The sequence below is a fragment of the Trachinotus anak genome, unplaced genomic scaffold (genome assembly GCF_046630095.1).
Source record: "Trachinotus anak isolate AG129_WGS33_773 ecotype Australia unplaced genomic scaffold, CSIRO_AGI_Tana_v1 ptg000009l, whole genome shotgun sequence".
NCBI lineage: Eukaryota > Metazoa > Chordata > Actinopteri > Carangiformes > Carangidae > Trachinotus > Trachinotus anak.
Genome location: NW_027273860.1, coordinates 14,419,580 through 14,436,408, shown reverse-complemented (window position 1 = coordinate 14,436,408; position 16,829 = coordinate 14,419,580). Strand labels below are relative to the sequence as shown.

The following is a 16,829-nucleotide window of genomic DNA, read 5'->3' as shown; positions in this document are numbered from 1 at the left end:
TGATGAAACTCAAAGCAGGAACACCAATACAACTTGTTCATTCTCACATTATGCCATTAACTATGAATGAAACTGCTAATATTCTTTGTTCAGTGGCAACCCTCTAGAGCAACCAGCCAAAGGACCATTCAAGAACACTCGTTTGACGAGCGAGAGTCCAGCTTTGCACTGGCCAAACAAATTCCTCCTGCAGAAATGTGTTTTGGCCTCCTCACACACCTTGGAATAGTTTAGATGCACACATGAGGTAGCCGTTTCACTGCCGTGCAACATGTGGTGTTTTTATGGAGCGCCTGACTTAGCACAAGAGGGGATTAAAACATGGAAATGGCAGGACCCTCGGTGCACCATAAACTAGGGTGGAAACATTTCAAATGCAGATGCACCTGGGATCAGCAAACACACAGGGGCTTCCTTGGCACTCATTACACAAACAGTTACTACAACTACCATTGTAGTTCGTAACAATAAAGAACAGGTTGTTTTTCTCTCTATAAACTTTTATCAGGGCATTGAGAAAATACACAAAACATAGTGCAAGTAAATCTGAAATACACTGAACGATTAATGCAGGACGAATAATAAATGTTCTAAGGAAATCTATCCATTCATTTGGGTGAAGCGTACGGGGAGGAGTGCTGCAGAGGCTGAGCATGGGCCTCCAGAGAGTTGCATCAGTATTTAAATGGATTTCACTTCTCTGACCTTGCCTCATAACTGCAGGACATTGTCACCAGAGAGATAGAGACACAGAGAGAATGAGGAAAGGATGGAGAGAAAAAGATGGAGAAAATTAGAGGCAGAGAAAGTGAGATAAAGACAGAATTAACAGGAGGGAGTGAGAGGGAATAATTATGAGCCAGAGAGACTAACTGTGTGTTATATGCATGTGTGTACGTGGAGAGCAAGTAATGGACAAAGGAGAAAGAAAGCAAGAAAAAAAAAAAGCGCCAAGACATGACCTGAAATAACATCCAGTGTCAGTAGACCCGGAATATAGCTCTGACCTCACTTCTCCTCCTCTACCAGGCCTCTTAAAACTGTTTTTGACACATGATGTGGCCAGACTCTATTGTCACGTTCTCTCTTTCTTTCAACAACCACACTGTTCACTCGTTTCTTTAGCTTTTTTTCTGTAAGGCAATGACATACTATGAGCATATAACTGTTATTATACTCTGATAAAATACTGCACTCGTTTTCCTGTATTGCTCTAAATGTGCAAAGAAAACAGTTTTCATCACCAGATCAAACCTTGATGGATAAAAAAAAACAAAACAAAACAAAAAAAAAACAAAAAAACAACAGGGACAGTATGTCTGACGAGACTTGGAAAAACACCACAAATGAATTATGTTTGTTTTGTTACTGTAAATAAACTCAACAAATCCTGCAACCTAAATGCAAAAACACACAAAAACAGATTAGGTTTAGGAAAAGATCATCGTTTACCTTCGTCATCATGGTTACAATAATAAAAACGCCGTCCTGATGACATCATACTCCTGTATACACAAATATCACACAAATGCTGATTACATCTACATCTACAGTTTGTCAGTTGTATTATTGGAGCTGTCTGTGAGTGCTGCTTTCCTAAAAGTTCATATTTATTTTCACAGGGCACAGTGCATGAGTGAGTGTTTGTACTACACTGCATTAGCTAATATGTATCTGCATGTAAAAGTCCACTTTTAAATTCTTGGGGAAAGGGTTGTTTGTTGACTTTTGCCATCTTTTTTAGAAGTTCATGTCAGGGTGATTACAGATGAAAAGGGAAGAGTGTGAGGGAAGCGTCACCTCTGGTGGCCTAGCTCTCTTTCTTTCGCACACACAAACACACACACGCACACACACACAATCACGTGTGCACAAATAACACACAATCACTCATATGCTCTCACACGTAGTTCCTGTCAGTTTTTTTCTCGATCTGAACCCCCCCCTCCTCTCTCTCTTACAACACGTAAGGGTGGGAAACACATTCATTTGACCCAGACCACCAATGGGACCGCAGTCAGCTCTGACTGACACCCACATCACCGCAGATTAACCAGTCATATTGCAATGTTAGCCTGTCAGGGAGCTGACAGCTCTGATTTCCATAAAGGAAGCAACACGTTGATTGTGTATGTGTGTGTCTGCGAGATCCGAAGTGATCCAGGGCGCGTCTGGCCGCACAAATACCCTAACATGTGCGCTCGGTCGCGGTAGCCAGGGGCCTCTCTTACACACATGCACGCATTTGTGCATGCACACACGCAGACACATTCCTGCTCCCTCAGAACAGGAAAGAGCCCTGGAAAGCACTGGAGACCCAGGGGTGACCAGCATCGCCATCTCCACCCACCTCTCCTACCAGCATTACATCAGAATTGATTGACCCTTGCACTGAGTTGTGATTCGGCGCCGCAGTATGCAGGGGATTGACAGCCGGGAACTAGCTGTTATTTCAGGTGGTTTTCTCTTTTTCTCTCTATTTTTTTTTTTTTCTGCAGGCCTGTACCTCTTTATCTCCATGATAGTTAATGGTTCTTCTTTAGCAAAGGAATGACACTGCAGGGTGCAGGATATCAATGCTATATGCACATGATCCTGTGTAATTAGTACTGTAGACCAGCAGCCCTGAACATTATAACTGTACATTTTAGTGCCGATCTTACATTTGAGCATGTGTACAGAAAGAAACAGATGGAGGGCACAGAAAGGCAGACAGAGACGCACACAGTGAGTGAGTGCTCTGATAGGCTTGGTTAGGGGAAATGGGTGCAGAGGAACGTTGGTCCCCAACGAGGCGAGCTAACTGGGGGAAATTAGGTCAGTGTGTTCCCTCTGACTCCACAGCAAGAACGGGCTGTGCATGTGTGTGTGTGAGTGTGTGTGTGTGTGTGTGTGTGTGCGCGCGTGTTTTAAACCAGTGCACCTACATTGCCACACCGCACCACTATAGCAACATACAGTGCAGGTCTGCGCTTGTTCTTGTTCTTGTTTGTGTGTGTGTGTGTGTGTGTGTGTGTGTGTGTGTGTGTGTGTGTGTGTTTTGTTCTACAGGCCACACGCTGGCATGTGAGTGAACGTGCTACCAGTGCTCGGGCCTGATTCCAGTACAGGTGATAATTATTTCCACCACAATTACTTCTGCAGCTTTAACTCGGCCTTAACAACAGCGTTGTTAAGTAGCTCTGAACCTGAATGCCGAATCTGTATTTATTTTGACTCATCGCTCATCTAATTGAAACAGAAAACTAGGATGTAACTAATCATAACATCATAATCAGTAACAAAATAGTTCTGAATATGAAACAAATGAATAAAGGTTAAGTGACACTTATCCCCAAATGGCCATACAGTCTTTTGGAGTAAAAGCTTTGGGGACAGATGGAGTCAGTTCTGCAGTCATCTGGCCTCCGGAGGATGAGCGTGCTCTTCTCTTCTACCTCCTACACAGCTTTGTCTTTACTCTGTCTCTGTTGCTCTCTTCATGTCTCCTGATCAGGACAAGTCACACATACTATAATTGATATGAGATTTAGGGGGTATATTTCAATGTAATTAGAATCTTGATAATTGGACTAATTAGATCTAATTGCTATGTGAGAATGACTTTGATTAAAACAGGTTTCTCTCTTCAAAACCAGAGAAGAAAAAAAAAAAAAATACTTGGGTGACATTGATGCGACACAATGCTAAGGCTAATTGACAATAATCATGGATGCATGAAAATAATCAACAGTATGTGAGTACAGGGTGAGTTGTTGTCCTAAAAACGACTCTAGATGTAGGTGATTTTTTTTTTTTTTTCCCAAAGCTTAAATGAAAGTTAGCAACAGTAACTTATCACTGCGCTTAGGGTAAAGTGCCCTCTTCAGTGTAAAATTCATTCAGTCTTCATTCAGAGTTTGTTTACCTTTGCTAGAAGTTGTTGCCACACCATCCCAAAGCATTAAATTGGCCCTATCAAATTACAACAGCCGTATTGAATCAGGTGCTTTGATTTTGCTCAGTGCTATTCTGTGAGAAAAAAGGTGGTTAAGATTACACAGACATCAAATAAGCTGGAAGGTCGGCCAGAGTCTTTCATGCATGTTTAAACAGACAGCAGCAGCACAGGAACTCTACAAAGGAGAAGAAGAAGGAGAAGAATCATTCCTGGCTTGTTTCCATGCTCTTTTTCATTGAATTGACTCACAGTTGTCAATACTTGCAGTAAAAGGTGTGTTTGTGTTGTCTTTGAAATGATGTATTAAGTAATTTATGGTTCACAGTTATTATGATGCCATATACAATGTGGCCTCTTTTTTTCTTTCTTAGGGGGGTAAATGTTCTTTTGAAGTTATCAACAAGAAAATGAAATGAAATGAAAATTACGTAAAATGAACAACAGAATCAATTCACTAAATCAAAGAAAGCAGACAGGAACTGATCCTGGCTCTATCAAAATAAAAAATGAAAAAACTTTAAAAATTAAGTATTATTTATTTATATTATATTATATATATTTATATATATTTGAGACTCCTTAACTTCTTTTTAAAAGTTCCCAGAAGTTTTTTTTAATTTTTGTTCTAGTTTGAATATATGATGTGATGTTTTGTTTTTGAAAACCATAAGGTGTTAGTGATGCATGACTGAATCTGATGCATTCATATAAACTGTATAAAGATTACAGCCATACCTCAAATAATATCATTTTATTTTTAGACAGTGAGTTCTTAACATTAAGTTGTCACACACTTGGACATCACACCTGCTGCCACAGCCTCTAATGTAAATATTACAAGTATGTCTTATATGGAGAGTGACATTTATTGTTGTTAAGGGTGCAGTGGTTTGTCTGTAAGATATTAACCCACCTCTTTTCAATACATTCCTGTGCCTTTATTTGACTTGGTCAATGGAGTGCTGTGACTGTGACATGCTGGAAACAAATGCATTGTGTGAAAGCTTGTGTGTGATTCTCTGACTGTCCTCCGGGAATCCCACTGTTTCTAAGTGTTTGCTTAACAATGCAGGAGCATCTGATTTGCACATTTGTGTCGGCCTATAAAAATCTCAGTGAGCTCAGTCTCGTATGGCTCAATAGATGGCAGTAATATCCCCCAATCACTGCAGTATGAATAGTCATCCCACAGAAAGTGCATGTATACACAGACACACGTGCGCACACATACTGCACAAACACACATGCACGGTTGCATGTTAACACACACACACAGATACAGAAATGCCAGAAGAGGAGACGGAGATGACATCATGACGGCAAATAAAAAAATAAAAAAAAAAGTGTAAACGATCCCCTTTGTCTGCATCTCTGTCAGTCCTCAGGTAATGTGGAGAAGCCCAGAATAAGTCAAACAGCATAGTGAGAGAGGTGGCGAGGGTATGACTTCAAGACTGCATCTTTAACTTAATTGTGAAAGGCAAAACTGGCACCGCATCTTTCAAATGATTTTTTTTTTTTTTTCTGATTAGGTGAGGGCAAAAAAAAGCAGCCTTTAGCTCAGAGATACTGTAATGTGTGTGCTTGTAAAGATGAAATCAATAGCAGCGGCACCTTCACAGGGCATCAGGGAGCAGCCTGGGCTCCAACTCAATACAATCCTTACCTATAACTGACAGAAATGTCTCATCTCACAGAACCCGGCGACTGCTCAGAGGTAAAAAGCGGCACTATGAATAATCGTGAAAACCATTTAATTGTGTCTCTTTGTGCGCAGCCTGCATGGGTTTTGTGTTCGTTTTGTACTCACTCTCCCTCAAGATAGTCCCTGTGTCGTCATTTATTGGCAGGATACGCTGGTAATCATTTGAATTCCCCAAGTATGTTCAGAAGATGTCAGGGAGTAGTCTCTGATCTTGTTTAATATGTGACCAGCAGCTATAAATTACCAACTCCCAGAAATGAGGAAACATGGGTTCTTTTAAGTCTCCAGGGAGACCTCTCTTTCTGTCTGTCTCACACACATAGACTCCCTCTCTCTATTCACCACCCCCCCACCACACACACACACACACGCCCCAAGTGTAGTAGTGTGTTTGGCAGTCCCCTCCCCTTCATTTAGCTGATGTTCAAATAAAAACAAATACCTGTGACTTTTTTTTTTCTTTTTGTCGAAATAAGCAATTTTGCTTTCAGCTTATTTTGATGCTCCATGGGGCAGACAGTGCTGCACCTTGTTGCTTTTAACAAATTTGTGGGCCGAGTGTTTGAATTCTTTGCTTCCTGCTTTGTTTATATTTCATACGTCCCCATTTTCTCATTAAAATCAAATGCTGTAAGCCATGATAAAGAGGATTTTTTTTTTAAACAACTCTCCTTTGTTGCATTTTGTTGTGCAGAGTAGTAAGAGACAACTAAACCACAACACAGTGACATAATGGGTTAAGCAGTGTTTGGTTTGGCTTCATACGCAATATTGTTACAAACCAAATTAGTGTGAATAAAACTGATTATTTTGCCTCAAAATTGTGAACCACAAAATTAAATTTTAAGTTATAATTCTCATATTTATAAAATCTGAAATCAGATTTGATTCAAATGCAGATAAAGGGACAAAAACCGGGCAGTGACTTTTTTAAGTATGAAATATCTTGTTTGTAAGTATTTACCATGTTTCTCACAAGTGGGCCTTCCTGTTTTCCAGGCCATGAGGCTCTGGAAACTTTGCCTCTGACTTTTTATGTTGACAAATTGACACTAAGACATATAAGATTAACAGTACATCAGGTGCAAGCTGAGGATTTCCCCTGAAAAGACGTGTGACTACTGTATCTACATCTGCACAGGACGTGTTCTGGGCACATTTTGTTGTCAGTGTCTGTCTGGTTGAGGCCATGCACATCACTGTCTGTGAGGCACAGTAACCAGTTGTCACCCGCGTTTTCTCTTTTTTTTTTTTTTTTTTCCTTCCACGTTTGAATTTTTGCGAGGCTGAGGAAGGATAATGAGTGGTGAGACTTACTGTAGGGAGAATGTATACTCCTCCAGCTCCTCCGTGGAGAGGTTCTCCATTGAAGGCTGCATTTTCTGTTTGTCTGCCTGCCGAGGCGGTGCGCTGCTGCTGCTCATGCTGGGGCCGCAGCTATTTGTCTTCTTGATTGGCTTCTTCTGTGAGGAGCAGAAATCGGGGAGAACACATACGGATGTCATTTGTAATCAAAGCAGGAAACAGGCCTCTGAATTTATCTTGGGGGATGCACACGGTGACAGTGACAGTGTGCGTGGCACTTTGGAGCCTCTCCTATATCTCAACCGCGCCTCAATTGACACGAGACAAGAATGACGGCAAAATCGCATACGGCACGCCATCATTCAAGCTGAGTTCATTTGGGAAATGTGTGTACAGTGACGGTGGTGTTGAATATGTGATATTTGAGCAGCTGGCACAGGTTTTTTTTTTTTTTTTTTTTTTCCACACAAGTCATTTACTGTCATCGTTATAAACACAGTCAAATGGAGTTAGGAAGTGGGGTTTTAAATATTTCACCAAGGTACTTGGGAGCAGATATTATTTGTTAAGCCGCCAACATGTTAACGGCTTGCTTTCCCTGGCCCTGTCAGTCCTGCCTGTGTTGCCCTTGGGTGGGCTTAGTGCCTTTCTGCTTGAAGTTGTGAAATACTCACTGATGTATGCTAATGAGATCCACAGTTGGAATTAGCAACCTCTCTCTTTCTTCCAGCCCTGTCTCACTCTACCTCTCTCCATTTCTGTATTTTTTTTCCATCTTTTCCTCCCTTCCGTCTCCCTCATTCTTTCTCTGTCTCTCCCTCTGAGATAAACTAGGCCCAAGAAGTAGTAAATGGGCAGGGCTCCATAAAGGCTCCATCCATTTTCATAGGGCAATCTTTGCCAAAGCAAGCTTGGATTCCAGAGTGATGATCACAATAAAAAGGTGGAAAGGAGAGGGAAAGAAAGCAGAGAGAGAGAGAAAAAAAAAATGCCTGAGATATATAAACCGCAATGTTCTCCGGTGTCTCCCCACAATAAATTTAATGCAATACCTTAAGAGCAGATTCCGTATATAGCTGGATTCCTGCCCTCTGGGCAAAGTGGTCGCCTGGAGAAAATTCATTTTAATTAGGCCTGCACTGCAGGTTGAAGGGTTGAAATCTGATCCCTAGCACTCCCAGGCTGGGGCAGGTTGGAGATCACTCCACTTAATCATTAGACAACTGGGTTCCACGCTACGACATTTGACAGAGTTAGCAAGGTTTTAAAGATAGGGTCAAGAGGAGAATGAAAAAAAAAAAAAAAAAAAAACGGTCTACAGAGGCTGTGGAGAAATAAAACCTCATATCAACAAACTCATTTATTTAACAGGTCATCACTGATTAATGGTGGTCTGAAGAGCCTCTTGTACATCAGTAGGAGGAGGTAAGTAAGAATAAAGACTTGGAGGGACAGAGGAGGGAGGCAGGAGGGGAGGATGTGTGAGTATGTGTGTGAGAGACACAGACTTGATGTTGTTCATAGGCTTCTAACTACCTCAACTATAACATCACAACAACAAAAGGCCGCAGCGGAGGCACAATGGCAGGGGCGGACCGGGAGGCTGCAATGCCAGATCAGCACACAGAGTAATTTTGCAATTACCACTTCAAAGTATGGCAGGTAACATGCAGGCTTTGATTAATTTAGCTTAAGTCCTCTGTAGCACAGGAAGAGGCGTGCTTAGAGTGACTTGGAGAAAAAAAAGGGAGGCCTGCTGGCATTGCTGATTTCACAGAATTTGAGCTGCTTTGGCTTGACAAGCAGATCAAAACTGGCTTTGAAGGCTGAAAAATACCTGTTAGTGTGAAATGTATTTTGACAAATCTTAGATAATAAGCCAGGGAGGTGTGTGTAGGGGTGTACAGAGGGGCGGAAAGGGAAGGCAAGGGGAGAGCGTTGTTTCAAGGGTGGGAACACTTCCCCTTAAATCACAGTGTTACCTTGTGGTGAATCCCACCCTCTGCTTTCACCCTGCACGGATCACCCTTCTCCCCTGTGTTTCCAGAAATGGCTCCTGAGGAGGAATTCTTCCCTGCATCCCCAGAAAAAAAAGAGAAGTGATGTGTAGTGACTGTGAAAAAGAAAGAGAGGTTTGTGTTTTGCTTTCATTCAGAAATCACATCTGGCAATCATAGTGAGGATCAGGAGTGGTTGAGTGATATTTAGTGTGCAGTAGCTAAACAAAACATCGATGGAATATCAAAAAAAGTAATAATGTAAATATGTTAACATTCTGTATTGTGAAAAATAACTTAATTAACCATTCTAAAAGTCTAAAGGTTTACGTTTAATTATGCAAAATGAATTCAAAGTTCAGCTAAAATCACTGAAAAGTCCAGGTTTGTGAAAACAGAGAGAGCAATTCAAGCAGAATAACTGTTAAACAATATGTTGTTTGCAGTGTACCAAGAAATCAAATAAAATACTCTTTGCATTTCTGAACACACTGCAAGTGTTGCTTTTGTCTTGTTTTTCTACTCTGAGGCAGGTAGTGAAGATGTTTCGGTGTACTGTCTGGAGACTCACAAAGGCAACAAAGGCTCATTTTTGTCTTTGTACAGAGAGAAGTAGGAGTGTTAACTTATAGAGCTCCCACTGCACAGTCATCTCTGTCTCCCACCATCTCACAGCTGAACTTTTCCAGCCTCAACACTCTAATGTATGCAATTAGAAATGATGAAAAAGCTAAAAAGAAATTAAATTTGGTTGTAATACATTTTTCCATTCTTCTCTGCCTTAGAAAATTACTTTTGAAGTTTTTTTTTTTTTTTTTCATCTTCACAGTCTTTTTCTTTTTGCTCTCTGTCTCACTCACTCACTTTTTTCTTTTTTTTTTTTTTTTATTTTGCTGTAATTTAAATGGTAAGCCGCCAGATGTGTGTCTCATGCTTGAAGAGTCGGAGATCTGCATTATTTAGCATATTAACATTCACAGAATTTAAAAAAGGGTTCCTGCGTCGCCTGGAGGTTGTAATTAAGTAAACCTTAGCTTGATACATGTAAAAATCTCACTGTGTGAAACTTTGTTTCCCCCTGTGGAACAAGTCACATCTATATGATACATATGGAAACCTCTGTGATGATATAATTTTTTCTCTTGCTGTGGGATTAGATATATTAGTAATAATAACTTAAATAGAAGCTACACATCAGAAATCGTTCTGACAGCTAAAATATTCTTATTAAATGGCAGGAAGAGTCTGCTCACTACTATTTTTAGAGTCTGAAATCAGATTTCATCCTAACACAGATGTAGTTTTTAATTACCTCCTCTCTGCTGGTAAACATTTGGAGCAGAGTATTTGCTCTATTCTCAGTATAAAATAATTTAGTTTTCTACATTTTCATGACATTACATAAGTGTAAACTCAATTTGCTGTTGGTGTTGAGATTCAAATAATCTCACCTCAGTGTATCTTGTGTACATAAGCATGTCTTCATACATAAACTCTTTTGTGTCAAATGTACAAAATGTGAGCTCATGGTCAGTTTGTAGTTTTGTTTTCACCCAGAAATAAAATTCAGGACATTCTGCATCAGTAACTTTTAAAACAAACACAAGTTGTAGTGAATTGTTTCATAGTTTATTGCTAATAAAGACGTGTAAATGTATTACGTTTCAGCAAAGTTTGTGTATGTTTCTGTGCAGACAGTCTGAGACAGCTCACACACACACACACACACACAGACACACACACACATCTTTTTCTGTTAGCAACAACAACAGCAACCATGAACTAACAAACCTAGACCCACATGGATTAGGATGCTTTTTTAGACTGTACAGCCACACACACACACACACACACACACACACTCATTACACCAGGCCCCACTTGCTAATGGGCAGGCCGCTGTGGAACCAGAATGAGCGCGGAGGCAGCATCGACAGCTTCGACAGCTAAGGGCTACGTCCATGAACTAAGAGCGCTGGAGCTGCCACAACTCCAGCCTCTCCGGGCACTCAAGGCCAACAACAATCTCCTTGTTATCCCCTGTGCTCTGAGCTGTGTGAAGACCAGGACACACACACACTCACTCATCCAGTGCATACGCTGCACTGACGCACCCACACACATAAAGGCATACAAAGAAAAAATATTAATATTGCATACATGTACATGTAGAAAGTGAGCGTGGAGTGTACCTCACAGATGCATAACTCAACAGCTCCGCACACCTCTTTCTCTCCTGCTTACTCACAAAAACAGACCAAGGAGGGAGAAAAGCCTGAAGGCTGTAACAGTGTCGAGATCCCATCACTGTGTTACCGCTGAGATGCAACCAGGCCGAGATGGCGGTTCTTGCTCACCTAGGCCCCTAATTGCCTGATGACTGGTCCAAAGTTACAGAGGGATCGAAGGTCAGTGACTCATGGATTACCCCTGAGTCCACATCAGGATCTCATGTTACGGTTGCTATGATACGGTGAGGATTTTGTGTTGTTTAACTCAAGAGCTTATTTTCTTGTAATCCACTGCATTTCAACAGCAACAGTCAGTCCACACTAATATGTATATATGTGGATGCTGTATTTTCACTCTCACTGGCAAAATCTGTCGCCCTTGAAAATCAAATCCGTCTTCATCATGTTCATTGAACCACACAGGCTGCACTTGTGTAATCACACAAACTGGGAACTTTCAGTTCATTTTGGAAGAAAGAAACTGGCACTTTTGGGCATATTTGTCCCATACGCTCTGTATTTGTCCCCCACGTGTGGTCCTTTTGCGTTGTTTACTACTCCCACTGTGGGGGTTCACATGTGCATGTCTGCAAACAGGCTTCAAAGGTTGAATCCATCCAGTCGGAATCCAGACATTGTTGAATTAATTGGTGAGATGCACAGTGCGACTGATTGAGAGGGTATGATGTAACATTGTGGTTTGAAACTCTTGATGACTGGGACCGGCCTGGAGGGGATCACATCCTGAAAGTGCAGGGCAGCGCTCCAAAGAAGACATTAGATGAGGAATCCTCGAAATCACCATCTGTGCTCAAGGGGATGGATGTTACGATGTAGTTGTAAAAAAATAAAAATAAATAAATAAATAAAATTAAAAAAATAAATAAAATTTTTAAAAATGAAGCAGTGATACAGTATAGCAGAATCCTATGCGTGCTCATGGTGATCCACTAAAGGCAATCATGAAACAAGATGCTAATCTAATTAGTCATTTGGGTTCAAACAAACCCAATGTAACTGGATCATTCAGTTAATGTGAAAGGTCACTTAACCCAGTGTGCCTCTAGCTAATCTCCATGTAAAGAATCCAAACACACTGCAGTATGCTTGGACGAGTCAACTCAGGTAATTACGATCAGTTAATGACACACAAAAGCATCAATGCCCACACAACAGCACATACAGTAATCTTCTGATTTTCCAATCAAAACCTGTCAGTTATTATCTCGGAGTGGGATGTCAGGTTTTATTCAGTAATAGACACCTCACCACGCTCTGCGATTTTTCAATGGGGATTAATTAACTTAAGGCCTCAGGAATACAAACTTCCAGTCTTACTGTCAAGCTCTGCTGTATGCACGTTATCGCAGTGACAAGAGGTCTCCATATACTTGTCCTGATTCTGAGACAAATGGGTAATGACGAAAATCCTGCCGTCACATGCACAGAGAAAGCGATCTCCACACAGCGCACATTAGAAACAGAAGGGCATGAAATGGGAAGGAAATGCCTGAAACCCTCAGACTTGACAGAGGACTGAGGAACAGGGGATAATTTGTTCTTCTTTTCCTCGCTGAATTGGATTTCCATCTTTGGCGGGGTTAAAGTTGTCTGTCCAATCGCTCCCTTCAACCTTCTCATAATCTCCTCATCGGAACGCCGTAATTCACTCCAGAGGTAATGCAACGCGAATGGATCTGTATGCAAATGAGGCACAGACGTCAGGTTGTCTTAGGGAACAGTGTGGATGAGGTGCTGTGCAGGACACCTTTTGATCCATTTTTTTCACTCCGGATCGGGTTCACTTCTCAAGCAACCTCTTCACCTGGCTGCGATGATGTGTGTATGCGGTGTGCAGTCGTGTGTGTTAAGGAGACCTAGTACTTTTTTTTGCCTCGTCTGGCAGAACATAAATCTCCCATAGTGAGTGACTCCCTCCCTCGCTCTCTCCCTCTCTCTCTGGAAAGGCAGTCAGTTTGTTGGGGACACTTCCCTTGTGGGCGTTAGGATCTCTGTGGGGGGTCACAGGTCAGTCGGCGGAGGAAGCGACAAGCTGTGAAATGTAAAAGACCAATTTCTTCCACATGTTTCAGTGCTGGGAGAACACTGCCAAGCTGTCAGCCGGCATCATGTTTAAAATGGGCCAGGGTGCTACCCAGCAGACCTGTCACAACTCATTTGTAATTAAAAAGCCTGTGTGATGTTTAAAGCAGAGCACCCCAGAAACTTTTGAGGACTGTTAAATAAAGATGAGCTGTGCATGCAAAAAAAAAAAAAAAAAAAAAAAAGAAAAGGAAAAAAAGAGGGATGTATTAATAACAAAGAAGCTAGCCAGTCGTCTTTGTAGTAGATCAATACCAAATGAGCCTGTATTTGATTTCTGGCTATGACCACGATGTTGGATGACTTGGAAATAGGTGGGAAAGTGTGTTTTTAAAATGAAGAATTGGACACTGATACTATTAACAGAAGTAATTAACCACTTCTAGATGTGGTTACAATTGTGGTGTGACCTTTTCCCGGACCACCTGACAAGCAGGACATCCACATCAGAATCTGCGCATTTGATGGATTGCTGAGGATCATAATGGAGCTTATCCCAGCATGCTCTGGAAAAATATAATATAATCAAATTCACACCTGGGAATGTAAGTTTCAAATCAACCTGACCTGCGTGTCTTCGGACTGTAGGAGGAAACCAGAGGGAAAATCTCATGGACGTGGGGGAAACATACACGCTCCACATGGAAAGACCATTTTTACTGTAAGGAAACACTAACCACTAACCCACTGTGCAGTCACCACAGTGGTTCATTTTCTATTTCACATCAGTTCATCATCTGTTCTGTCATATGAAATGAAGGTAATCAAATTACAGTACAAGACAACTCAAGGAAAGAAACCAAAACTGATCTAAATGAGACCTCAGAGTTCTATCTATTTATCTAATATAACATGTGCTATCTAGCAATGCAATGTCTACCAAGGTAAGAAATAAGCTGATGATGATAATAATAATAATAATAATAATAATAATGATAATAATAACAATAACAATGAGTATTCCATTACTGCACTGTCACATGAAAGCACAATCGGAGTGTATCAACACACAGATATCCAATGGCAACAATTTATGTCAAAATATTCTTAGTTTTGCTTATTTAGGCACTAACTGACTGCACGAGTGGCAGCCTGTTATGGCAGCTTCTGCTCATTGTTGAGCTTTTTTCCCTTTTTTCCCTTTTCTTCTACTTTTAATTGTATTTTTGATCAGCGGTCAGCTGCTCTTATTTGCGCATTATGGACACGCATAATCTTGCAGTGTTCGTACTGGCTGCTCTACTGTTTTCTTTTTCTCTGTTTACGTCCATGTCCGGAGACCCGGCATGCAGCCATGGCTCCATTGTTTACACCAGGGAACAGCTGATGGCACTCCGTAACACAGCGGTGTTGCCCGAGGAGAGACCCGACATTCCCCGCGACGGGGAAGTCGTGCCGGGAGGGAGCGACGTGCCAGGAGGAGACGGTACAAACCAGTTCTCCCCTCCATCATCTCGGGGAATGTAAGATCTCTCCCCAATAAGATGGACGAGCTAACGATGGCTAGTCTGCAACGGCTACATCGGCTCTAGCAGCGGCTAGTGTGCTACGGAGACTGAGGTCTTTAGGGTTGCAGGGGGCACTCCTGAAGACCTTTTACAACTCTGTGGTGGCATCATCCATCTTTTACGATGCGGTCTGCATCTCCACTGCTGACAGGAGGAGACTGAACAGGCTGATCAGGAAGGCCAGCTCTGTCCTGGGAGGACTTTGGACTCTTTGGAGTGGAGGTAGTGGGCGACAGGAGAATGGTGGCGAAGCTATCATCCCTGTTGGAGAACACCTCCCACCCCATGCGGGACACTCTGACAGCACTGAGCAGCTCCTTCAGTGACAGGCTGCTGCACCCACGGTGTGTGAAGGAGAGATACCGCAGGTCTTTCCTTCCAGCTGCTGTCAGACTTTACAACAAACACTGTGCTCAGTAACCACACACACACCAGAAACGGACAACTCACCACCGTAACAACCTCATGCATTAGCTACTGTTGTTGTAAATATGTAATTTGTTGTAAATATATATTTAGTACATTATAATATTGTTATTATTTATCGCTCTAAATATTTGTTATTGCAGTTTCTGCAGCTTTCCTGTTCTCTGCACTGCCACCTTGCTGCTGTAACACTGTGAATTTCCCCACTGTGGGACTAATAAAGGTGATCTTATCTTATCTTATCTTAACTGAATGAAACTGCATTACCCTGAGTGTCAATAAGGGCCAGAGACTGCCAATATTTTGTATGTTGTTAACATCTAACAGCCAAGAAAAGTTCAGCAGAGTTTAAACCTGTCAGCCAGAGTACACACCGCCCATTTACACGTTTTACTTTTAATAGCTTGATAACAGTATTATGAGCACTGTTATGTGTCCCAGCAAATATTAGTCATTATACATTTCATAGTACATCATTAAAAGTAAAATGATACACTTAAAATTGAAAAATGGTGTCATTTCATTAGCTTAGATAAAGCTTTGCCAATGTCATCATACTGGAGAGGGTTTGTTTACTTATCGAAAGGGAGTTATCAAAAAGCTTTATCTGAATGTGTTACAAGTCTATCAGCACAGTCCATCTGTGTCTGTGCTTGCTGCTCAAATACTGTATTTCCCTGAATAAACACTAATCCTACAGTGTATCTGTTAGATATTTGCATATAATGTAACTGAGAAAACATCCTTTGTTTGATGTAACCACTGTCTGTCAAGCTTGGTCTACTGTCTGTACCCAACCCTACCCTCAAGCACATTCACCTCAGCGGAGAACTGCTCTAAGTGATGCCTGCCATTCTTCCCATCCCAACGCTGGTGACATTAGGGTGACATTTTCTCCCCACTGTGGCATAGTTGGGGGTTTTAACATTGGACCCCTACCTGGCAGAGATGAGGAAGAGCAAGCAGAATCAGCTGACAGGTGGAGAGGAGACCCCCGGTGAGAATATACCACAGCGGGCTCTCCTGCTCTGCTGCTGGGGCCCGCATGTGGTTGCTGTTGGGGGTATAGCTGGGGCTGGGGATGAATGGGCTGAATGCAGAGCTGGGGCTGGGGCTGGAGTGGCAGTTGGCTCTGGGGGTGGTCATGATGAACCTCAAGTTGGGGTATGACTTGGGGGTTGGCAGGGGGTATCGGTACAGCGACGCCATGCTCTGGCCCCCTAGACGCTCCAGACGGGAGCTTCTTCACCTGAAACACAACAAACAAGGAGGTAGGTTTGTCTGTGTGTGTTTCAGGTCTACATATGGGATCAGTGAACATTAATATAGCCTCTTCATGTTAATGTCATCAGTAGTTATGTTCATATTGTTCCATTGCATCACCATAGTTTGTGGGAAAACAGCATCTGTGCATAATTACACTGCAGGTGGAAGTGATCATACGTGAGATATAGCTAACTATTAGTAGTTGTCATAGTGTGTCATAATGGCTTCAAATAATTTAATTAAGCCCATAAATGTGACTAATATGAATATTGTACATGCTATGTTCAAAAATATGGCTGCAGAAATCAAAGCAATTGCAGACAACTGTAATGATAACGCAGTAATACA

General features: G+C 41.7%; 1 protein-coding gene across 1 annotated transcript in view; it reads right to left on the bottom strand.

Annotated features, from left to right (window-relative positions):
• The window catches only part of ofcc1 (orofacial cleft 1 candidate 1), an 89,124-nt gene that overhangs the window by 45,903 nt on the left and 26,392 nt on the right, over window positions 1-16,829 (bottom strand). Inside the window, exons 14-16 of the mRNA XM_071485920.1 lie at window positions 16,155-16,464; window positions 8,933-9,024; window positions 6,963-7,108 (exon numbers count right to left, since the gene is read on the bottom strand). Coding sequence (XP_071342021.1) covers window positions 6,963-7,108; window positions 8,933-9,024; window positions 16,155-16,464 — 548 coding nt within the window. The remainder of the gene's footprint in view (window positions 1-6,962; window positions 7,109-8,932; window positions 9,025-16,154; window positions 16,465-16,829) is intronic.